We start from the raw sequence: 24598 nt of genomic DNA, 5'->3' as shown, positions 1-24598 counted from the left end.
TATATATATATATTTATTATTTATTTTTTATATCTCTTTAATAAAACTAAAGTTCCACGGTAGCTTTTCTTGAACATGAAGTGAGCTCCTAGCCAATATCAATATTGGTTTTTAGTGTATTAAATTCATTTGTATCACAACTGCAGTCAAAAGATGACATCAATATCAATACCATTAATAATACAATCAGAGATTATAGAGTATATACTATCACAAGATGTAGTAAGAGTATTTAAAAAGAAATATTACAACTTTTCAGAGGAATCATATCAATTGGCACGGGTATCCAAACATTGGTTTAAAGTAGTGTCATCGATGATATCTACTATCTGGTCTGATAGTATATGTAGTAACGATGTATCGATATTGGTTAGGATGATGCTCGCTCAATCAAATCAATACTCTATCATCAAACAACTACGATCATTGACTTTGGGTGCCAACACTGACTATATCCATAACGCATTCTATGAAATTGTCGAAGGCATCGATAAGAAAACAATCAATGACAATCACCCGTTGCCATTGGAACACATCACTGTTTTCCCAGATTACCTTCATCAATCCCACCTGGAACATTCTTTTATCAAAACTCTCCATACCACCGAACGATTGTTCCCAAGTCTCACCATTACAATGCGTTTGCCACTACATGGTATCGATGAAGATGAAGATGAAGATGAAGATGAAGAAGAAGAAGAAGAAGAAGAAGAAGAAGAAGAAGATGATGATGAAGAAGAAGAAGAAGAAGAAGAAGAAGAAGATTTAGCACCAGAGGAGGTAATCTCTTTGGCTGATAAAATCCTAGGGGCTTTTATAGTTGTTAATAACATCAAAAAGCTCAGAATCTTTCAAATGTCTGGTAATAAAAGACCAGCAGACCAAGACGAGGATTCCAACAAGTTTGGTACACAAGATATTTGGTTTAATGCTATTAGAGTACCCTACAAGACACATCTAAAGGTGAACCTTTCGTATGGATTTGCCCCCGGTATGCTATTCGAAGTTTTTTCAAGTGATCATGGTGAAGATATCAATGAAATCGAGTACTTTTGGGCAGCCGATAAAGAACCTCCTGGAAATGTATATGCTCTTGAAGATAGAATTGGTATGGCCGAGGGATATGATGATCCCAATCTTGTGGAAAATCTTTTCAATGCAATCAGAGAATGCAAAAAAGTAAAATACTTTAATATCTATAGAGTGACACCAAACAACACTGAAATAGCTATCAAACAAAGATATATGGAAGCATTCAGAGACAATACAGTAATGACAACACTCAAATTAAATTATGAATTCTTTTTCACATCGATCATTTCAACCAATATTCTAAGTCAATCATTAGAGAGATTTAAAATCATTTTATATCATCATAATATTAATTGTATGTTTATTTATTTATTAAACAATACAAAATTTAAAATATTAATATTAACACTTAATATTTATTTATTTAAAAATTATATAGTTGATTATAGTGCATTGAATGAATCATTCCTTTTGATTATCAGTCAAAATACACATCCCAATCTTAAACACCTTAAAATTCAATTTGTAGTATCATCCAACCAAGACAACATTGACAATCGAAATGAAGATGAAAAAGAAGTATTGGAAAAGAGAATTAAAGATGCAATCACTCTAAACACAACACTAGATTATTTTGGTTATAATATTACTGATGTTGGTGGTGATTGTAAGCCTACATTTAATCGTCTAAGATAAAGTAAAGTAGTAGTAGTAGTAGTACCATCCCATCGATAAAGTAGTAAATATAATAATTATTATTATTATTTAATTTAGTATTTTATTATGTGCACTAGCAAATCAAAAGAAATAATGAACAAGATAATAAACTACACTACTTTTCAAATTAGGTTGGTGATGATGTTCAAAGCTTTGAGTTTTGTTAAAGCTTTGAACATCATCACCAAATTAATTTTGAAAAGTAGAGTAGCACTCAAACATGATGGCGACACATACAGATATGACTTTTCATTTTGAAACAAACGGACTCTTCTTCTTGTTGTTGCCTCTTTGCTTTGGATGATTCAAAACCACAACCACTCTCCAGATTTGTTATCTTGGTAAGAATCATCTTTAAAGAGGGAGGGTATTGTTATTTTGTTGAAACCATAGAGGTAAATAATTAATCAATCTATTCTATTTTATTTCAATCTCTCTACTACTGTAATAATATTTATTTAATTAATTAATTTGTTATCTCTTTTTTAATTTATTTAATTACTAGTTCCGTTTGTTGTTGTTGTAGTTGTAGTAGTAGTAGTAGTTGATTCTTCAGTTGATTGTTCAATTGATTTTGGAGGTTGGAAATAATTAGCCAATGGGAATCTAATCTTACACTTTTCAGTGTATTGTTGGATGAGATTATCGGCAAATGATTGATCAATCTTGCCAATGTCACAGAATACTGATTTCAAATGAACGAGATTTTCTCTACAATTGTCCCAAGAGGCAGTGGCACTGCTAGAGACACTGTTGACAATCAAATCCAAAGCCTTGGCAGAATCCTTGGTGAGATGATATAATTGTTCACCAGCAATGAATTGATGTGCATGTGAATCTTTGTGTTTGGCAGCGTATTGTTCGACAAACTGCAATAGTGAAGTGGCACCATCAAACAAGTTTGCCTTTTCATCTTCCAAAATTTTCTTGACCGATGCATCAGTTGTATCGGCTTGTTGTTCAACTTGTCTATACATTGCTACAACATTCTTGAATATTAATGGATGATTTGGAACAACTTGTTTTACTTTTAATAATGATTGAATTATTAATAAATATTTTCCTAAAACAAAATAAAAATAAAAAAGATTAATAAATAATTAATTTGTTTCTTTTTTTTCTCTATTTTTTTTTACTCTTTTCAAGATAACATTGACAAGCTAATAAATGAGCATCAACTGAATCTGGATTGAATTTCAACATTGTCTTTAGGAATTTGTTGGCTTGTTCCAAAAGATTTGGAACGGTGGCTAATTTTTCACCGAGTGGATCTTCATCAACCTTGTTCTTTTCATCAACTTCTACTTCATCGTCATCGTCTTTCTTTGGTGGTGGTGGTGGTGTTTGTTTGTTATTCTGTTTGTTATTTTGTTTCTTTTCATTTTCTTTGACGACTGGAGTGGTAGTGGCGGTTGGTTCGGTAGTAGTAGGTGGAGCAGAAGCAGTTTCGGCGGCGGTGGCAACACCAGCTGATGATTGTGTTGTTTCAACTGGTTTAACATATGGTTTCTTTAATAAAGTCAAATAAACCTTGACCAACAACTTGGCAGCATCGAGGAAAGGTTTATTCTTGTATACTTGATCCTCCCATCTTAAAAAGTCAACATAGGCTCTCAATGTTAACTTTTTCTGCATATGATTAAAGAAATCAAATTGATCTTCAATAAATTCTGTGAATGCCTAAAAAGAAAATAGAAAATAAAAAGAATTAATAATTGTTTTTTTGTTTCTTTTTCTATTTTTCTATTTTTACCTTATCAACTAAATGTAAAGCTTTAAGAGACATTGCATTATCTCCAGTTCTATAATAACTTTGACCCAATTCATTTTCATACCACATACATTGGTACTCGGAAATGTTAAACATGGTCGAGTCATTTGGATCAATGACAGTTTTGAAAATCTTGGAGGCATTGTCTCTTTCGTCGGCACGGAGAGCATAGAGTGCACTCTTTGTGTTGAGGTAACGATCGGCCAAATCAAGTTGACGGGCGTGCTCGTATTGTTGGGCGGCACCAACCAAATCACCATTGTGCTTGAGGAGTTTGGCACGAACAATGTAATTGTCGACATTGGTTGGGGTGTGTTCGATGGCCTTGTCAATTTGTTCAAACGACTCTTTAATCTTACCAACACGATCATAATGTTGAGCCAAAAAGTAACGACACCACAACAAGGTGGATGGTGATTCTTGTTGGTCGCTTCCAACAAGTGTACCCTTTTCAATCAATGATTGCAAAGTCTCTTCAAAGAACTTTTCAATCACCTTTGATTTCTTATCATCACCACCATTGTACAATGATTTGAGGTTGTTAAAGAGTGATGGAATACCCTTGACCAAAAAGTGTCTAGAAAACTTGGCCAATCTTATTAAAAACCCTTCAGAGTCTGATGGCAAAAAGTTTAATGGAATCTTTTGAATTACAAAACTCTTTGGATTTAGTTCTCCCCATTCAGCATAAATTGGTTTTAATATTTCAATTTGTTCTTTTGTAATTGTTTCTAAAAAATAAAAGAGAAAAACAAACAAAAAATAATATTAATATTAATATTTCTTTTTCTTTCTTTTTTTTCTTTCTTTCTTTGTTTCAATTCATACCAATTGATTTAATTCCTTTAGATTCCCAAAACTTCTTATGATAATTCATATTATCTGGATTTAATTTAATCAAATCAGTAAATACTTTTTCAGCTTCCTTTAACATATTCTTTTTAATGTAAATTTCTCCAGTCTTGTTCTTTGCCTACAAAAATAAAAGAATGAATTAGTAATCTAATCTTTGTCTTTGTCTTGTCTTTTTTGTTTGCTTACCCAAAGTTTATCAACAATAAATTTAGCATCAGATTTTAATAAAGATAGAGCTTTATCCAATTCATTTGATTCATCTAATAGTTGAACCTTGTAGAGGATGAGTTCAGAACGACGAATTCCTTCGTTTTCCTGATCCAACACATTAATGAATTCATCGAGAATAAAGATGGCTTGGCTGTGCGAACCCATGAGATGGTAGGTAGTGATGAGTCCGATCCAATGACCCTTGTAACCCGGTTGCAAGTGAAGCAGTGTCTTGTAAGAGTCCAACAAGCCTGGATAGTCACGTTGGAAGATTTGAATCAACGACATGTCCTTGAGGATCTGTACCGACTCTTTGTTGTTTCTGTGTGCCGTACGGAAGCACTTGAGAGCCTCTGGGAAGTTCTTGTCGTTACGATGCAGGAAACCGAGTGTATGCCAAGCTGTAAACGACGACATGTTGTCACGAACCACCTGTTTGCCGGCAGCGTGAGCTTCTTCCTTTAGATTCAATCCGTAGAGTGTCAATGTACGGAAGCAGAGTGCATCGACATTGGTTGGATGAATCTTGAGAAAGGCGTCGGCCTGCTTGATCGCCTTTTTGTATTTACGTTCATCGAATAGTTTAGACAATGTCTTGAGTGTGTTGGTGTCTTTGGTTGTTAATTTAACCTCTTTTGGTGCTGCTGCTGTTTTTGTTGGAGGTGCCATATCTCTCTCTCTGTTAAAAGATCGTTCTTTCTTTCTCTAAGTTACTCTACACTACTAACTAACTATCTTGTTTTCAAAAATAGTTTGTACTTGTACTTAAACGACACAACAACAACAACTCGACGAAGATGATGACAAGTACTTATGGACGACTTTGAGTGACCTCTCTCCTTTCAGATCAAACCTTTGGGAAAATAAAAAAAAAAAAATGAAAAAAATCTTTTTTTTTTTTCTCCTCCAACATCATTCCAACCCAAGCCCTGTCCAACTCATTTTTTACTTGTATTCCTAAAAGTAAACAAATAAATAAATATATATATATAAATTATATACTTCTTGTCTAGACATTTTTTAAGATGGCAAATAACATTTGGTAAACAAACAATCTTCTTCTTTATACGAGGCATTTTATGATTGACTCTAGGCTACCATCTATGGATATATCACAGTTTTAACTGTACGACGTCTTGTACCTTGGTACATATGTAGAAAGCTACTACATATACTACGATCGTAAGTATTAATAAAACTGATATTAATTCATTATGATATTAATTTCTAATTATCTTTTAATCTTTATTATTTTCCCTTTTTTTGTTAAAAGGCACAAGACGTCTGCAAGTAATTCTTGGGTATATCCTAGACGATAGCCTTTGGCCGATGATGAAATCCCTGGTTGGAGAAAAGGAATGTTGTTTATCAAGTGTTTTTCCACCCTAAATAAATCTACCAAAGAAGTATATACTTTTATTTATTTATTTCAATAACGATGATGATGACGATGATAACAGTTGTTGTTGTTGTTGTTCAAGTTTATAATGATCGAGTAATTGTTGAATATCCAATTTAGAATGTTTGGTAGCCATTTTACAAAGATCATCAATTGGAATGGTTTGTTGGTCAGTTGTACAATCATACAAATAGAAATGAACCATTGCAATCCCATTATTTCTTTCTATTGCTCTTTCCATTGATGATGATGTTATTTTATGTAAAAGATTTTGTTGTCCACCATCTAGATGTTGATCTAGAATGAAACGAACAATATTGACATGTCCCATGATAACTGCACAATTTAATGAATTTGGTCCAAACTCTTTAATTGTATTGTTGGTGTAACAATATCGAACCAAATCCAAATGACCATAATAACATGCATTATCCATTATATCTTTATAATTAATATGTATGCTACCTCGGTATCCTTTGATGAGTCCATTGATTAGTTCAACATTACCTGATCTTGCAACTTCAGACAATAGATCAGTGTCGGGTGAAAACATTGTAGACCAATATTGTACAAGGTGTAGAAATGTTTGAAAGTTTGCATTACGGTGTTTACAATATCGATTGATTGCTTTTGATCTAATTACTTTAATAGTATAATCGTCGGTCGTTAGCGGTGGCAAAGCTAAAATATAGTGTTTGAGAAAATCCCATGTCATTGCATATTGTCCAATAGCATCATAGTCATGGTATATAGATCGAATCAAGTCACTTCCCTTGATAGATCCTCGTAATCCGTATACTTGTATCTCATACTTTGTTCGAAACCGATGCGGTGATTTAGGTTGTTTCAAAGGTTCACAAATAACTTGTATCCAATAGAATATTTGTTTCCTAAGTACTGTATTTCTAAACATAGTGACACAAAGTTTATACTTGTTGTTGTTGTTGAAGATAAAGATAAAGATAAAGATGACATTTGTTAACAAACAAACAAATAATTTGAGTTAATAATAGCAAAGTAATTAATTGAATTATTATTTCACAAAGTTTAGTTAATAAATAAGGTTGTTCTTTTTGTTTTATTTTTCATTTTCTATTTTACTTTGAAGGTAAGATAAGATGTTTATCTACTCTTCAAGTAACTCTTGAAGGACATGTTATGCTCTCCAGTGTTACGCTTGGTGTAGGTGGTTCTGAGTACCTTGAAGAAGATACCAGCGACAAGGATCAACGTAACGGTAAAGAAGAAGAGTGAAATGACATTAAGAGCACCGACTGCATTATGATCATTGTGGAACAAATTAATCATCCAAATCAATCCACTAAAAGAAGAAGAAGAAGTAAAGAAGAAGGAGGTTAATATGGTTGGTTGTTTTAGGGTTGGTTGGTTTGTTTGTTTTGTGATACATACTGCATACCAGACTTCTTGAAACCTAACCAGAAAATAAAGTTAAAGGCCAAGAGACCCATGTAAGCAGCAAGGAAATTGTATTGGGCATGTGGTTCACCGGTACGAGCGGCACGGTAGAGACGACGGTGGACAAAGTAACAGATGGGGATACCGGCAAGCATGTAGAAAAGGGCAACAAAGAAGTTACCGTGAGCACCAATGGTGAGGGCACCAATGGACACACCAAAGTTCCAGATGAGAGCGACGGCACAGGCAGCAAATGTGACGGCCGAGAGACGGACAAGACGACGGTTGGCATATGGAATATCCTCCTCGACGGCGAAACGTGTCACTGGGAAGAACGATGGGTAGTTGGCTTCACCGAGTGGTTCGTATTGGTAGGTGGTTGGACCACGGACATCTCCATGTGGACCCATACCGGCGGTACCGGCGTTGTGGTTGTAGGTCGAGTCACCGGCATGGACGACGGGGACGGCAGCGACAGATCCTCCGGCGGCATTGGTGTGCAATAATTGGTCGTTGTGTTGTTGTTGCAAGATTCTTTCACGTTCTCTCAACTCTTGTTCCCAACGCATCAAGTTTTGTTCCTTTTCCATCAACGACTGTGAGTCAACATTGGTGGCTTGTGCTGGTGTCGAGAGTGGGAAACTCTCAGCTGGTGGGAATTCACTTGCTCTTTGTGAAGTTCCTTCTTGATTTTGATTCTCCATTTCTTTAAAAAAAAAAAAATATTAAATAGAAATAGAAAAAAAATATTAAAATTTATTTATTTATTTATTTATTTATTTATTTATTTATTTATTTATTTTCTGGAAAGATAATAAATAATATAAATATATATATTTTTTTATTTTTTTTTTTTTTATACATACTGAATGATTTTTTTTTTGTTTCCTAAATAAATTAAATGTACTTATACATAAAAGTATTTGCTTACTATTGGTGGTAATAAATAAATAATATATATAAATGTTAAAAATAAATAAATAAATAATTAAATTATTGTTTGTGTTGTTGAATTGAATGGAATTCGAGGTGGTTTTAAAGGTTCATACTCTAAGAGAAAGTAGAAACATTCCTAGATAGGTTCCTAATGCATTGCTACTTAATTAGTATGTTGAACTTCCTCACATGTCCAACTAGGTTTATCTTGTTTTCTTGTTTTAGAAATATATTGTTATACATAAGTGTGGTTACGTATGTCAAAATACAACTAGTAGCTTTTAATTACACACTCTCTATCAATACAACAGTGGTATTACATCGTAAAAAGAGTGTTTACGAATGTGTTTAGATACTATAAAAAAAAAAACAATCCAAATACGATGTTCCAATTGAAAAACAAAAGTATCACCCCCCACCCCTCTCACACAATGACTGACTACACTACTCTTTTCTATCTAGATTATTTTTATTTTAGATATTAAATTCATCATCATTTTCTTTTTCAGAGATTATTAATTGATTTGAATGATAGGGGAAACCACAATAGAGTGTAAAGTTTTCAAGATCGAAACGATTTTCAAACTTGATACGTGGAATGTGGACAGGCAACGAATGAATGTACTGACAATCAATTAAGAGGGTTTCAATTGATTTGGGTAGATTCTGTAGTGGGTTGACATACTCTGACCCGAGACGAAGGAACTTGAGGTGAGGTGGGAGTACATTCTTGCCAAATGGGAGGTTAAAGGATTTGCCAAACCAAAGATACGACAGGCTATCTGGTAATGCCAGTGTTTTGATTTGAGTAATTTCAAAACTATCTCCAAATTTGAGGTGTGTCAATCGAGGTGGAAATACTCTTTCATCAAGTCGACTATTTCTAGTTGTCACCAACAATGAAAGATGAGTCAATGATAATGGTAGTAGTCCCATACTATTATTATTATCATTATCTCTTGAACTTTTTAGAGGTTGTGGAAAGATTGATGTCCAAGATTGTTTGAGACAACCTTTAAGTGTAAGATGAGTTAGGTGAGGGGGTAGATGGATGACAGAGGTGTTGGACGGGTTAAGATAGAGTACGAGACGGTCTAGAGATTGTGGAAGTGCACCTTTGACTGACTGGTCATAATGCTCAATCTCGAGAGTTGTAATGGTCGATGGTAGCAGAGGATAGGATATACCATTGGCAAGTGGTAAACTTCTATCAACTATTTTAGACAGTGTCATTGGTAGAGCAGATGTTTCTATTCTATTGTCATAGGATCTTCCAATGACCAGGGTACCAAGAGATCGCGGCAACATGCCAGCGTCTAGTAACCGGTTGAATCCACCAATATCAAGTGTTCTAAGATGTTTTAAACTCTCACCCAACTCTTTACCAAGAGGATTATTGAAATGTGGTGAGAGAATGAGTGAGCGTAGTCTTGATGGTAGAGATCCGGGTGCAGGTGATATATTGATGACGTGCAAGAGTGATTCAGGCAATACGCCAACAGAAATCATCGAGTTGTAGTCAAAGCCAAAACAAACCCATCGCAACGATGCAGGCAGTGATCCTGGCTCGAGATGTTGCTGGAACCGCTCACCCAAGCGAAGATGAGTGACCGTGTTGGGAAGCAGACCTGGATAGATTGGCGAATTAAACTCATTGTTGAATCGAATGTGTGTCAATTGTGACAACGACATGTTGGGAATCAACCCATTTTTGGTGACACATAGATGAGTAAAGGAGGTATGTATACTATTATAATTAGGCCAAACAGCAGAAGAGGATGTAGAAGTTAGGGAGGAAGTGGAAGAAGTAGAAGAAGATAGAGATTGTGATGGTGAAGAAGGTAAATCTCTTATAGTTGGTGGTGGTAATATAGTCAATGTCTTTACATTTGGGAAATGACATGTTGTAAGTGGTGAATTTCCTCTTCCTAAAAGAGAGAGAGAAAGTTAATATAAAAATATTTATATATTCATTCATTTCATTAATGTTGTTTCATACCAGTATAATAATGAGTTAGAGAAGTAACATGATCAGGTATAATAAATTCTCTTTGACGAGTTATACCATTACTACTTAATAAACTATTGATACTATTATTTAATTGATTATTATTATTTTCCATTCCAACGGAAGAATTAAATGGACCAACCAAAGTAATACAATTGATAAAATTAGGTAATGTTGACAAATCAATACCAGTAGCTTCAAAATCATAAATAGTCAACGATTTTAATTTGATTTGTCTTTTTTCGTCTTCATTACCAATATTATTATTATTTATGAAAGCAGGTAAATGATATAGGGTTGAAATGAAATGATTATAAATGGATAGAGGAAGTGTAATCATTTCAGCACAATCCAAAAAGGCATAATCATAATCACGACCATAGGGAGGAGGTGCAATGTCAATATTTGAAAAGTAGAGAAAGTTTCTAAGACTTCTCATCTTTTTACAAGTATTAAACAAAGCAAGTTTATCACGGTTATTATCAATCACATGGAATATATTACCAATTACAATATTTGGTAGTTTGGTCAATCTACTACCCGCAACATTGACTGCATTTTCCAAAGATAAAAATGAAGAGGATGGAGATAGTGACGTGGAAGAGGATGAAGAGGATAATAATTTATTGTTATTATTATTTCTATTATTATTATTATTATTATTTTTGTCACATATATCATCTGCTTCATCACTGTCGTCAGATGATTCTTCTTCTTCATTTTCCAAGTCTCTTCTTCTTGTATTTTTGTTTCCAAGTACACTAGTACTATTATTTCCACTAATAGTACTACGTTGTTGTTGTTGTTGTTGTTGTTTACTTGATTTTGAACCCATTGTTTCTTGTTTGATTAATTATGTTTGATATGTATATATATATATATAAATATAAAAAGTATACTATGTTGTCTCCTTTACTTAAAGGTTATTATTCATTAAATAGATAAGAATATAAAGATAATATAAAGATATATGATGATGATGAATTTAAATTATTGATGATGTTACTACTACTACTACTCGTTGACGTATCTTTCTTATTCATTATTGTTGTTGTTTCAACACTATATGATACTACACGATTAATATTCTATTTCTCTTCTTCTATTGATAATGAATGGGTAAGGTGCACAGTCACCTGGTAATGACAATGACGATAATAATAATAAAAATAATAATAATAGAAAGTATGAATCACCAACTACTGGTCACTTTGTCTGAAAGATGGGTGATGGGTCGTGACTACGCCAACATTAAAAAAAGCAGTAGACTCACAACCCAAACCTCACAAAAAATAGTATTATGGATGATACTATCATAAAGGGTCGATGTAAATGTCTACTCCTACTATTGACAAGATATCTAATCTATTACTACTACATATCATATCAAAGATTGATGATAATGTAGATATAGTATGTTTGTTGTTAACTTGTAAAAAGTTATATCAAAATAGTAGTTTAAAGAGGTTGATACAGTTTAAAGGAATAAGAGTTATTGATGATAAAGGTAGATGTAAATCAAAACAGTTTCAAGCAACAGCTACTCAATTCAAACTCTTGTCTTTTAAAGATATATTGGAGAATAGTATATCTGATCAGCAGGTTATACTGTCTGATGAAGAAGTTGACAAACGCTATCCAAAATGGATACAACAACGTATCTCTGCTTCTGCTGCAACCAGAGTTGATAAAAGTAACATTACAACTGCTTTGGTGATGCACAATACCTTGGGCCCAACGGTACTAAATATTGCATGTCGTGACATACCATCTATCGAGACACTTATCATCAATGACCATGACTACCAAAATGACCGAAATACAGTAGTCATTGATCTTGACTCTATCTCCCAGTTACCAAATCTTCAACGACTTGTAGTTTCTACAAAATGGTTGAATCGTCTAGGTCATCACCCATCACGCAAGACTTTAGAATTAAATGTCGATACCCGACAATACACTCCAATTGAGTTGGGTCTCTCTAAATTCTTATCATTGACAGAATTAAAGTTCAAGAGTTATTGTGTGTCGAGTATCGGTGGTGGTGGTGGTGGTAGACCGGATCCAGTCTTCCCGAGCAGTCTGACTAGTCTAACTCTCAGACCAACGGAAATACCTGCACGTAATACATTCCTTTCATTGACGTCACTCGTGACCCTAAAGATCTACCTATCCAATAAAGAAACAGATAGGGTAGAGGAAGACCGATTCATCGATCTCGAGAGCCTGTCCAACCTCACGACACTATAGACTACTATGAAGAAGAAGATCTCCGTACCACTATAAGTGTACCCCCTTCACTCAAGATTCTTACCATTTGGTCTCACTATGTACACATCCCACACGAATGTACCATGCCACTATTGGAGAATTTAAATGTGACAGCAAGTTTATTGACCGATGGAAATATCAGTCTATTATCATCCAAATCAATCAAGAAACTCTATTTAAAAGGATGTTATAAAACAATTCCACCCAATATCATCCCACCCTCTGTACAGAGGGTTACATTTGATACCATCACTATCGAGGATAAATCACTTGATAATGTTATATTCCCACCATGTCTCACTCATCTGTCGATCATAGGTGAATACTATCACCCTGTCTGGAACCTCCCTCCATCACTCGTTAAACTAAAGCAAAGGGTTGACAAGGTTCCATCTACACTTCCTCAACATTTGGAGAAACTTGCTTGGGGAGTGTTTGAAACCGGTAAAAGTAGCCAAACAGATTTGCAATTTCCATCGTCCTATCCACCTCATCTTGAAATGCTTGACTTTTATAATGTCGATGGACCCTTCACATTAGACAACATACCACCAATCATCAAACATTTAAAAGTACAAATGACCCGTGACAGAGGCCAGTGGCCATATCCTAAACTGTTCTCAATCGGCTCAATGATGAGCAAGAGAATCATCTCACAATCACCATCAGAATTGTGGCTACCACAAAATACAACTCATCTAACATGTAACTTCAAATACTTTTCTGAAAATGCAGTGTTTAGATTGGACCAAGTGATCAACCATACCAATGTTAGATCTCTATCTATCATTATTCAAGATAATACTTATTACTCTGATGATCACATCTACACTTTTCAATTCTCAATTCAAAGATTGGACACTAAAAATAGAAATGTATTGGTATTGGAAACACAAACACTTCAAGGTGGGATCATCACTCAAAAATCAAATAACAATCAACAACAACAACAACAACAACAACAACTATATGATCCCATTTATTTATATTTTGATTTAAAAATAGCTTCATCTTCATATGAATTGAAATGGAGTTTTGAAGATAGAATCAATGATCCAAAATAAATAAAAAAGAATAAGAAATCCATGGATTTAATTAATTAAATTACAAAATTATTTATTTAAAATAATAGTTGGGGGGCAGGAAAATAAAAGATACAAAATATCATTATGTATCCTTTTAGGTATAGGGGGAGTATATGTCGATTGTGTTGGTTTTGTTGAATAAATAAATTCCTCGGTTGGTTTTGTTTGATTATATTATATTATATTATATTATATATGTGTGTGTGTGTGTGTGTGATGGATTAGGGGTTTAGGATTTAGGTTGATCTTGAAAGATGATAGGCATGTGAAATTAAAGATGAAATGGATCTACCTCTTGAAATGGCCAAATCATCGACCATTTCTTTGGCTTCATCATCCATCCAATCTTCTTGATGAACTTGTAATATATATGTCATCTTTATCTCTTTACCATCACCAATTGGTTCAAAAATAAATCCACTTCCATAACAATCCAAATTAAATGGTTGTACTTCTAAAGAAATGAAATAAATAAAAAAGAATTATTAATTATTTGTTCCATCCAAAATGTTTATCTATAGATAAATTTATATATATATTGTATATTGTATATATATATATTGTATTTACCTTTATCAATTAAATGATTATTCATTCCTTTAATATGAAATGGAATATGATGTTGAACAATATGAATGGGAGATAATAAAATTGGTTCATCAATACTATTTCTACGAACACGTTTGAGTGGAGCTCTAGTACTTGATTGTAAGTCTTCCTCTTCATCGTCATTGTCTTCATTTTGATCTTGATCTTGTTGTTCATCACTCTCTTGTTCTCTACGATAACGTGAGTGATTCTTACTACTATAAGCATTACTATTATATACACTATTTGGATGATGTAAATGACTATTGATACTATCTTCAATATCCAATGATCCTTCACTATCTGAAAGTGATTCACTACTATCATCTTGGTCACTTTCGTCATCTTCAGAATCTGAAACAAATGAATCTGAATCATCAGTTGATGATGAAAAGTCATCTGAATCATCTTCACCGCCCCGACCGTCATTATTATCTTGGTGTTGTGAAGTATCTGAAGAGATTGGTGATCCACTTTGATACTTTCTAATAATATCTTGGTGTTGTTCATTTAATTGGTATTGTAATAACCCAATATTATTCAATAAATCAGATGTTGTAGTTGTTGGTTCATTATTATTATTATTACTATTGTTATTATTATTATTATTTATATTATTATTGTTATGAGTTGGTTGAATAGGGTATGGTGAACTATATTGAAGTAGAATATTATTAAATTGATCATGAATAATTGGATTGGTTGTTGAAGATGATGACATCATTGAAGGTTGATTGTGATTATGACTATGATTAAAACTAATAATACTATTATTATTATTACTATTACTCTTAAAAGTAGTACTATCATTTGAATCATTGTGAATATTACTATTTGGACTTGCAAAGAAACGGTCATTGTCTGAAGACTCTGTGTAGACCATGCGAACATAGGTCATAAAGAGATTGCCAATGATTTGTTTATGGAGAATATCAACCTTTTTGACGTGACCGTCGACACCGTTAATCTCGGGACTCTTGATGACCATACCCGTGCAATGACGCAATGCAACGTCCCATAGGGGGATCTTTTCATAGTCGAGTATCAACGACATCATCTTTTTGAGGATACGTGTTGGAATGGTACGAGTGACACGTATGCAATAGGTTGTTAGGTTACGATGCACCAATGTGTGATTGTGAAGAACCGATACACGTTGATTGGGTACAATCGATTTTTCAATCGTCGACGTTGCCAATGAAGGTTGTTTGGTTACTTGAACAGTAGTCCAAAATGCTCCTTCTCCATTATTCTCAATACCATTGTCATTACCTTGACTACTACCACGTTGATTTAAAGAAGCAGTTTTCTGTAATATTTCCAATGCATCTGATAGCAGTGGTTGATAGTATCGATAGAGAAGATTACGAAACTTGAACATTTGCTTGAAACTGTAGCTCGATAGGATGACCGATAGGATAGCCTGTGGAATCATCAAACTCTTGTAAAAGGCGTAGCTAAACAGTCTGTTGATGGGTTCGAGGTTACTGTAGGGATCGGAAAAGTACTTGTGGCAGCAGTTGATGGTGCAGACGGGTACCAGAGGATACATGGGTCCCCATTTAACACGAAACAGCTCTCTCCAGAGATTGTGGTTGGATGAGATCGAGTTGAAGAAATTCGACAATTGTCCGACTCGTGTCAACGACTTTTCATCGAGATAGGTGAATATATACAATAGAATGTCATCGGGTAAATCAAGTAACTCTAGTGGATGTCCAAGTTGACTATGATGTATAATTACATTACTATGTTGATGGTGTGGATGATGATGACTATGATTATGACTATGATTATGATGAAATACACTACTCATCTTATCTTTAATAATAAATAAATAAATAATCTAAATATTTAATAAATAAAAGAATAGGTAAATAAATAAATAAATAATAAATTGATTGATATTCTGATTATTCTCTCTCTCGATGTCTAACTGAATATTATTATTATTGTGTTCTTGTTGTACAAAAAAAAACGAGAATGAATGAATGAATGAGGGTGGTAGGTGGATAAAAGAAGGAGATAGGATTGGAGGATGGATTAATTATTATTATTATTATTGGTTAAGTATAAGTAATAAGTAGTACACAGTGTAAAAGAAAAGAAGAAGAAGAAGAATGATAATACTAAACGATGATAATGTTATGTCTTGTTGGACATATTTTCATTCTCCCACACGATAAACGACGATATATAGTTATATTATTATTTAAAAATAAAAAAGAGAGGGGACTGAGTAAAAAAAAAAAAAACCTCCAAACAATGGATTTCCATTTTTGTCGATGCATAGCGAAAAGATGCTGAACTCGAATGAATGCGACAGTCGCGTAGTTTTGGTTGACTCTGAAACTCCAACTATAAAAGTATTTATATGTATCCATATGTTGTAGTCTCAAGAGTTTGTTAGTAGAGACTGTTGTTACTGTTACTCTTTCTTGTTATCATAAGCAGCGTCTATTGACTTGTTCCTAACTCCTATAAATGTACATGATATGATCGCAATTGTTGACTTATGACTTACCTTGTCTCCTCTCTTTTTGTGGTTTTGTCTTGTCTTTTTTCAACTTTGGGTAGTTGATGTTGAAATAGTATTGATATAGTATAGTTAGTATCTATCTCTCTTTCTCTAAAGAATAAATATATTTAAAGTATACTGTTGTTGTGTTTTATAATAAGAGAGTATGAAGAACTGATAGTGTGACTATTGCTGTTGTTGTTTGAATGAATCTAATCTATTCGGGTGAAAGAAGAAATAATAATAAACAAATAAATAAAAACAAGAAAGAGAGATAGATACTATTTAAGGATGGGAATGATACTATGAATGATTGAATAAAGGAAAAGAGGAGGGAGGAGGAGAAGGCAAGGAACCACGACATGCTCCAATGGAACAACAAGTTGATCGACAATCTCTCTCCTCTCTCTATGTTTGCTGACCCTACAACAACCACCATCATCGTCATCCAAGATAGGATTTAATGTGTACAACCCGTGTCTAGGATGATGTTGGCACAAATAAATTTCCCATCGACTCTACAAATTCCATCCTTCAACATGGCGCTTCAAAAAACAATGAAATTTCCTTTTTTGTTCAAAATTCAACAAAAATAACAAAGCTGCCAACCTTTTTTGATCAAAAGTCTATTCAAGTTTTAATGGAGAAGAGACAAGACGAGACTTTTAAATATTTGTTTTCGAACATGTATAATAGTTAAAAGTAGATTCAATCAGTTGCGACAAACGAAACATTTCACATTCCATTGAATGTTTCAATTGAACAATCGATATTCGAGAGGAAATGAATAATAATAATAATAATAATAATAAAGTAATAATAAAGTAATAGTAATAATAATAATACAATTCAACAAACACACAATGTAGAATGTGTTTTCGAAACACAATACAACAGCACTGGTAGTGGTGGTTGTAAAAGAATGAAAAATAATAGAAAAGAGATATATATCTCTACGATACGATGAAAACGACAGATACAAAGTAGTAGTAGTATATAACGGCGATACTAGATGCTATCTATCTATCTGTCTATCTGTCTTTCTGATTTAGCATTGAAATACAATGAGTGTGGGTGTGTTTGTTGTTGTTGTGAAAAATCTGCAAACTATCGATTCTACACATTACAACCCTAACCCTAACCCCCAAACTCACCACTTCCTCCATCCTCGACAATTACTACGATTGCACTCCGGTACAATCCTAATTTGAACAAATTGTTTGAAAGCAAAGACTATCTCAACCATTGTTGTTGTTGTTATTCATTAATTAGTTTAATATAGTTTTATCTATCTATCTATTTGTTTATTTATTGTTTTCTCTGTAATTTATTTATTATTTTCATTCCATCAATCTCTAGATCTTCAATAAATACAAAGGTAATAACTTATCCAACCAACTTAACTTTATACACACATACAAACATTTATTAATCTATTCCATCCATCCATCCATCCATCCATCCAATCAAAAATATAGAAATCTCTAGATTATATCTAAAAATTTTTAGTAGTGAAAAATGGTATTATCATTTTATCCACAAATCTTTCCAAGGTACACACAGTACTCTAATTCAGATGAAAGCAAACTGATTATTAGAGTACATGAATCGAAAAAGAGACAACTTTTACGTCAATGTCTTGCCGAGTTTGTCGGTCTCATGTTCTTTACATTTATGGTTGGTGGTTCCGTCATCACTGCCAACTTTTACTTTTCCGATCCAGTCATTAAAATCGTCCTCATTGCCCTCATTCAAGCCATGACTCTTGCCGCCATCATCTGGTTCACCAGTGGTGTATCTGGTTGTCAGTTGAACCCCGCCGTCACAGTCTCTCTTGTATTTACTGGTCGTATGGGTATTTTGAATGGTATTTTATTCATCATTATGCAATGTTGTGGTGCTCTCGCCGGTAGTGCTTTAATTAAAGCTGCTGTTCCAGGTCATTGTAAGTAAAAGGAAAAAGAATTATTTCTTTTAAAGAGATAATAATATTAATTTACTTGTTTTATTTTAGATGAAGGAAATTTAGGAGCAACAACATTAGCACCAACTATTCCATTTGCAAGAGGATTCTTTTTAGAAATGATGGGAACTTGTTTGTTATGTTTGGTAGTACTTGGTATGTCAGTCTACAATGAATGGGATCCAAAGTTGGGTAGATATGCTCCACTTGGTATTGGATGCGCTGTCTATGCTGGTGTTGCCATGTTGAACCCATACACTGGTGGATCACTCAACCCAGCCCGTTCATTCGGTCCAGCTGTACTCTCAGACACATGGCACTACCATTACCTCTATTGGTTTGGACCAATTGCAGGTGGTATCGTTGCTGCTCTCCTTTGGAGATTTATCCTATCTGAAAAGGTTGCTCTTGTCGATCGTCCATACGCCGATTATGCCAATACCCCAGCCAATGCTGGTGGTCATGCTGGTAAATAAACAATAACAACATCAACCCCATCTACATCCCACTCTATATTCAATATTTCCCCCCCAAATCTTTTTAAAATAAAATAAAAGTTAAATTTTATATAAATATCCCTACTCTCCTCTTTCTCTTTCTTTTTTTTGATTTATATACTTTAATATTATTATTTATTATTTTTTTTTTAAAAATGTATTTTTTTTTTCTATTACTATTATTATTATTATTGTTATTATTAAATTTCCTTTGTTTAATTATCCAAATCAACACTATCATCTTCATTTTCACCATAATAATCGGCATCATAACGTTCGAGATCCCATGGTTCGATGAGGAGGTCTGTCTTTTTGAATAATGGGTCGTCAAATGGTACGGCATTCTTACGTTGTTCAAGACGAGAGGCAGCATGAGCTTTGTAAGAGGTGAGTTGGTCTTGAATGTATTTCATTGAGCTCTTGGTTTGGGCGTGATTGTGGAATGGGTTGAGAGTGAGTGAGACGTGACTTTGTTGGAGAATGTCTCTAAAGATGTCTTGGTCGTGCTCTGATTGTTCTTTCATGTCGGCAAGCTTGACATAGGTATTTGGTTCGTATGGTGATACATAGATGGTATTGCTGGCAGCGGCAGCGGTTGGAATCATAGCACGTTTACCCTTGATGTGTTGGGTTGGGGTAGCAGTACTATTGGCAATGGCTTCACGATGTTTGGCCAATTGAGCTTCACGTGATTTTTGGGCACGTTCTCTACGTTTGGCCAACACCTTCATCTTCTTTTCCTTGCGACGGAGGTACATGTCGGCTTCGAGTGTGAGGACGGCCATTGGCTCGTTCAACTCTTCCATGTCTTCTTGGTCGTTGATCATCTCTACGTACTCGCCAATCTCGAGGAAACCCTTGGGAGAGGTGATGTTGAGACCGAGCTCGAGCTTGTTAAAGTCGCTTGGATCCATCTTGTCCATGGCTTCGTAGACGTCGAGGTCGGGGTTATTGACTTCGATAATCTCAAATGGCAGCTCCATATTCTCGACTCCCAACTCGGTACGTGCCATCGAACCATAGTCATTGACAAGTTCGCTAAACTCTTCGTCGCTAATGTTAAAGTTTTCGGCGGCAGCGTCATCCGACTCGGTTTGTTGTGGGATGGCGTTTCCTTGTTCGTCGTACAATACAATGTCTTCGGCTGTTTGGGCATCCAACAGATCGATTTCATTTTGTATCTCTTGTTTGGCAAACTCTTCAAAGTTGTTGTCAATCTCGTCTTGAACACTCTTGATGAAACGGCTAAACATCACTTCTTGGTCTTGGGCCGACAATGCTCCGGTTTGTTCAATCTTGGAGAGATCCAATCCTTCGATGAATTGTTCGATATCCACCGAACCTACAACTGGTGCATCACCAGATTGTTTAGCCTCTCTCAATGCATCCTGTTGATCCTTGAATAAAAGTTGTTGCAATGATGGTACATCGGCAACAGTTGGAATATCCTCAACATGTAACGGTTGATTTTCATCTCCAAAATCATTGTCAAACAATGGTTCCTTTTCAAAATCTGCTTCCAATTCATCAATTAATTCTGGTTCTGCTTCTTCACCATCTTCAAGGAATCTCTTATTAAATAATATATCACTTTAAAACGAAAATAAATTTAAAAAGTTAATAAATCATTTCTTTTTCTTTTTTCTTTTTTCTTTTTTTCTTTTTCTTTACCTATTCTTTGCATCAATATCAGCAGAATCATCAGACTTTTCAATACCATTATTATTTTCACCACTGCTGCTGCTGACACCATTTTGTTCATCAATTTCACCAGTGATTTTTTCGAGTTCTTGAGATAGGGCATCTTCCAATTCCTTTTCTTCTTCTTCGACCAATTGTTGTTTACCGTTCATTTCTTCTTCAACGTCTTGTTCAGCAGATGGGATCATCTCGTCGATAGTTGGTTCATGGTAGAGACCATCGTCATCTTCATCTTGTCCGGCTACTTCTTGACCCAATTCACGAACGATTTGATCAATGTCTGAGGTGTTGTTCCAATCGTTGGCTTGAGCAAGTAATTGTTCAATGTTTTCTTCGGTGATTTCAATGGCACCGCTTGACTCTTCATTTTCATTGATTTCAAAATCTTTAGCCTTGCCCAACTTGAGAGCAGCCAAGACTTGAGCGGGAGTAACCTTTTCTTCGACAATATTGTCAATGTCTTGAGAGATGACGAGATCGAGTTGTTCGGTGAGACGTTCCATGTCGGCTTGTACGGCACTTTGGTCATAGACTTGCATCTCTTGGTTCTCAACATCACGCTTGTACTCTTGTTCGTAGAGATCCATCTTTTTGAGATACTCGTATTTGGTGTTGATGATGGCATTTGGATCGTGGAATTCATCGTCTTCTTCGTCATCCTTTTCAATACCCATTTGCGAGGTGTGGGCATCGACCAAGGCAACTCTCATCTCGGCATAGGTGTGTGGTTCACGTACACCAAAGTCCTTGACGAGTGATGGTGAGTTGTAAAACTCATTGTCTTCAGAGAGTTGGAAGATACTGTCGACGGTGATATTGGGTGGTTCGTAATCGGTTCCCTCCTTTAATATCTCGTTGTACTTGTCGTGTTCCTCTTGATCAAACAATTCTTGAGCTTCTTGTTGCTTGTAGTCTTGGGCAATGGTTTGGTCCATAGCATCAACGATTTGAGCTTCCAATTGAGCGTCCCATTTGGCATCATCTTCCTTTGAAATGACGTCGCTTGTTGGGACAAACATCTCAGTGGCAGCAGTAGTCACAACACCACCGACGGCACCACCAACAACACCACCAACAGCACCAACAACCTTTTTACCATCGGCAGCAACAGTTTCAAAGGCAGTAGACTCTATAGTATTTAAGTTGTAAAAGTTGATTTCTTGCTGGGACTTTGGTTGAACCAAGTATTCTTGGGGTGTGATAAGGCCGGCATCCAATGCATCATTTCCAGCAATGTTGTCTTGGACGATAGCCTTGGTTTCCTCGACCGAGTATTTGGTGAGCAGTGCCTTGAGCTTGGCCTTTTGCTTGGCAGACTCTGGCAACGCGATTTGGTCTTGGTCTTGGTGTTGCTCCAACTTTATGTAGTCCTCGATGGTTGGCGAGTCCTCGGGGTCGGCGTCAATGAGCTCTTGGACAAGCTCGAGACGTTGGTGGTGTTCGAGGAACTGGTCTCCCAACTTTTCGTTGACGTCGTCGTTGTACTCTTTGATGAGCTTGGGGTCAAAGATGTATGGCACCTTGCTAGGATCCTGTGTGCTGGCAAGTTGAGCCATGTCATCGGCAAACAAGGTCTCGAGAGAGTCTTGCAAAAGACCTTGCTCCCAGTTCTTGGTGAATACACGCATCTTGTCCTTGGTCAGCTTACCATAGTCGGCCGAACGTTGGTCAAATGGAGTCAACCCCTCTTCTTGGGCAATAGCAAGTTCTTCGTGGAATGGCAGTGTTGGCAAATCCTTGATCAATGATTCGGCACGGACAGCAAGATCGGTCTCTTCATCGGACAGATTATCATAGTCTACCTCTTCCTCTCCATCTTCATCAAACTCTTCCAAATCGTCGTCCATCTCCAAACCCTCATCCTCTTCATCTTCCTCGATTTCTTCCAAGTCAATCTCTTCCTCTACTTGAATCATATCATCTTCATCGTCGTCGTCTTGATCGATTTCGTCGACTTCTTGTTTTCCATCTTGTCTTAATTCATTTTCGAGTGTTTCCAAGATACCTTCTTCACCATCGAAATTCTTCATGAATAGTTCAAGATTTTCGGTATGAGTAAAGAGGTTTTGACGGTCCAAATCCTCGAGGTCAAGATATTCGGCGATATCTTGTGGCACGACAACATCCTCATCGTCGTCTTCTGTGGCTCTTTCTACTTCCAACTCGGCTGCTTCGTCCATATCTTGCATTTCAAACTCGGCTTGTGGCTCGTCGTCTTCTTCCTCTTGGATATTGTCAAACTCGGCCATAGCAAACTCTTGATCCTTCTTTGACAACAACTTGTCCAACTCCTTGTCCAAAAGCTCTTCACCGATGAGATCGCCATCATTGTCGGCATCGTCGAGGAGTTCGTCGTCCAACTCGTCATCATCTTCTTCGTATTCATCGATAAACTCTTCGTCTTGGTCGTCGTCGGCGTCCTCGTCCAAGTCTGCCTCGTCGCCCTTGGACAATTTAACACCGTCACCGTCCTCACCATCTTCTTCATATTCGATGGCTTGACTCTCCTCCAAGAGGTCGTCGACAATGTCACCACCATAGTCGTCACGATCCAACTCATAGTCTTCGATCATGATATCCTCGTCTTCGACATCCTCGATAATCACGTCTTCGTGTTCGTTGAATCTCATGTTTTTAAACTCTTCAATATCAAACTCTTCGTCGGCAGCAGTATCTTCATCAGCCTCTTGCTCGGCCATATACATGCCCAAACCACCACCATTGTAAGATGCAAAACTTGCATCAAATGCTGGAATATTTGATATCTTTTTAAGTGATGGTTTGTCTGATGTCTTTTGTAATTGTTGTTCTTTTGATGATGACGATGATTGTTGTGGTTGTTGTTGTTGATCTTTTGTTGTTTGTTGATCTTCTTTTTTAGTATCTAATCTTTGTTCAAAATTCTTTAAAAGATTCTTGTAATTGTCTGATGGATCTTCTTTCTTTTTTTTTTGGTTGGTTGTTGTTTTAGGAGTAGTTGTTACACCATCAGGTTTGTCATCCTTTTTAGAAGAAGTACAATATGATGATTTGGAGACTACCAATGAACCTCCTTTGGTACCAGTCAAAGTAGCTGTTACTTGACTTGCAACCAAACTATTAATACGCTGCTTTGAAGCAGTTGCAGCACATCTATACATTGTTCTCTCTCTCTCTCTAAATAGATATATGTATATTACAAATGTAATTATAGACACGTATTAGTAATCATCATTGATTGATGGTGATGATGATCATCATCATCATTATCATTAACATTTCCTCGGTCAGCAAAGTGAATGAATGAACATACATCTAACTAACTATATATTATTATACTCTGGCGTATGATGTTGAATGCGTAGATAGTGATAGGTGGGTTCTCGCTTCTCTTCTTCTTCTTTTAAAGATATGCAAAGGAGGGAGGGAAGACGAAGAATGCAACTAGTTAGAGAAAAATGTAGCTAAACGAGTGTCAATCTCTGCATCAGGCAATGACACTGAGTGTGATCAGAAAGAAACTCACGAAAAAAAATTAATTTTTTTTTCACTCTCACATCTTTCGCGTTCATCAAGACATGCACATAATGATATGAAGTTCGAACAATCACAAATACATATAGAGATACACAGACATATAGATATACATGTT

General features: G+C 35.4%; 11 protein-coding genes across 11 annotated transcripts; 5 read left to right on the top strand and 6 right to left on the bottom strand.

Moving 5' to 3' along the window:
* Nucleotides 1-153: 153 nt before the first annotated feature.
* DFA_02561 (uncharacterized protein) lies at nt 154-1728 on the top strand (the record flags this gene model as incomplete). The annotated part of the gene is made up of 2 exons (XM_004357228.1): nt 154-1387; nt 1472-1728. 2 exons carry the CDS (start codon nt 154-156, stop codon nt 1726-1728), a joined length of 1491 nt encoding a protein of 496 aa, XP_004357284.1.
* Nucleotides 1729-2243: 515 nt separating this feature from the next.
* Nucleotides 2244-5254, bottom strand: DFA_02560 (tetratricopeptide-like helical domain-containing protein; the record flags this gene model as incomplete). The annotated part of the gene is made up of 5 exons (XM_004357227.1): nt 2244-2812; nt 2886-3429; nt 3503-4251; nt 4349-4493; nt 4562-5254. The coding sequence occupies 5 exons, from the start codon at nt 5252-5254 to the stop codon at nt 2244-2246; spliced, it is 2700 nt and encodes an 899-aa protein (XP_004357283.1).
* Nucleotides 5255-6009: 755 nt separating this feature from the next.
* Nucleotides 6010-6959, bottom strand: DFA_02559 (uncharacterized protein; the record flags this gene model as incomplete). Its single annotated transcript, XM_004357226.1, has 2 exons — nt 6010-6665; nt 6917-6959. The coding sequence occupies 2 exons, from the start codon at nt 6957-6959 to the stop codon at nt 6010-6012; spliced, it is 699 nt and encodes a 232-aa protein (XP_004357282.1).
* Nucleotides 6960-7106: 147 nt separating this feature from the next.
* spiA (spore coat protein) lies at nt 7107-9569 on the bottom strand (the record flags this gene model as incomplete). Its single annotated transcript, XM_004357225.1, has 6 exons — nt 7107-7305; nt 7395-8106; nt 8267-8288; nt 8450-8498; nt 8643-8691; nt 8966-9569. The coding sequence occupies 6 exons, from the start codon at nt 9567-9569 to the stop codon at nt 7107-7109; spliced, it is 1635 nt and encodes a 544-aa protein (XP_004357281.1).
* A 73-nt stretch (nt 9570-9642) lies between these two features.
* Nucleotides 9643-9855, top strand: DFA_02557 (uncharacterized protein; the record flags this gene model as incomplete). The annotated part of the gene is made up of 1 exon (XM_004357224.1): nt 9643-9855. The coding sequence occupies one exon, from the start codon at nt 9643-9645 to the stop codon at nt 9853-9855; it is 213 nt and encodes a 70-aa protein (XP_004357280.1).
* Nucleotides 9856-10061: 206 nt separating this feature from the next.
* DFA_02556 (uncharacterized protein) lies at nt 10062-10236 on the top strand (the record flags this gene model as incomplete). The annotated part of the gene is made up of 2 exons (XM_004357223.1): nt 10062-10074; nt 10097-10236. The coding sequence occupies 2 exons, from the start codon at nt 10062-10064 to the stop codon at nt 10234-10236; spliced, it is 153 nt and encodes a 50-aa protein (XP_004357279.1).
* Nucleotides 10237-10318: 82 nt separating this feature from the next.
* DFA_02555 (uncharacterized protein) lies at nt 10319-11179 on the bottom strand (the record flags this gene model as incomplete). The annotated part of the gene is made up of 1 exon (XM_004357222.1): nt 10319-11179. One exon carries the CDS (start codon nt 11177-11179, stop codon nt 10319-10321), a length of 861 nt encoding a protein of 286 aa, XP_004357278.1.
* Nucleotides 11180-11676: 497 nt separating this feature from the next.
* On the top strand, nt 11677-13679 carry DFA_02554 (uncharacterized protein; the record flags this gene model as incomplete). Its single annotated transcript, XM_004357221.1, has 3 exons — nt 11677-11757; nt 11809-12466; nt 12595-13679. The coding sequence occupies 3 exons, from the start codon at nt 11677-11679 to the stop codon at nt 13677-13679; spliced, it is 1824 nt and encodes a 607-aa protein (XP_004357277.1).
* Nucleotides 13680-13936: 257 nt separating this feature from the next.
* On the bottom strand, nt 13937-16565 carry DFA_02553 (cyclin-like F-box containing protein; the record flags this gene model as incomplete). The annotated part of the gene is made up of 4 exons (XM_004357220.1): nt 13937-14154; nt 14271-15745; nt 15965-16109; nt 16553-16565. The coding sequence occupies 4 exons, from the start codon at nt 16563-16565 to the stop codon at nt 13937-13939; spliced, it is 1851 nt and encodes a 616-aa protein (XP_004357276.1).
* Nucleotides 16566-16662: 97 nt separating this feature from the next.
* On the top strand, nt 16663-19245 carry wacA (aquaporin-like protein; the record flags this gene model as incomplete). The annotated part of the gene is made up of 5 exons (XM_004357219.1): nt 16663-16689; nt 17432-17493; nt 17638-17720; nt 18383-18751; nt 18821-19245. The coding sequence occupies 5 exons, from the start codon at nt 16663-16665 to the stop codon at nt 19243-19245; spliced, it is 966 nt and encodes a 321-aa protein (XP_004357275.1).
* Nucleotides 19246-19481: 236 nt separating this feature from the next.
* DFA_02551 (uncharacterized protein) lies at nt 19482-24595 on the bottom strand (the record flags this gene model as incomplete). The annotated part of the gene is made up of 3 exons (XM_004357218.1): nt 19482-20856; nt 20938-24123; nt 24576-24595. 3 exons carry the CDS (start codon nt 24593-24595, stop codon nt 19482-19484), a joined length of 4581 nt encoding a protein of 1526 aa, XP_004357274.1.
* Between the last annotated feature and the right edge of the window lie 3 nt (nt 24596-24598).

The sequence above is a fragment of the Cavenderia fasciculata genome (genome assembly GCF_000203815.1).
Source record: "Cavenderia fasciculata unplaced genomic scaffold Scf_Dfasci-G-b-190b03.r1-5, whole genome shotgun sequence".
NCBI classification, from domain to species: domain Eukaryota; phylum Evosea; class Eumycetozoa; order Acytosteliales; family Cavenderiaceae; genus Cavenderia; species Cavenderia fasciculata.
This window is presented reverse-complemented; position numbering and strand designations above follow the sequence as displayed.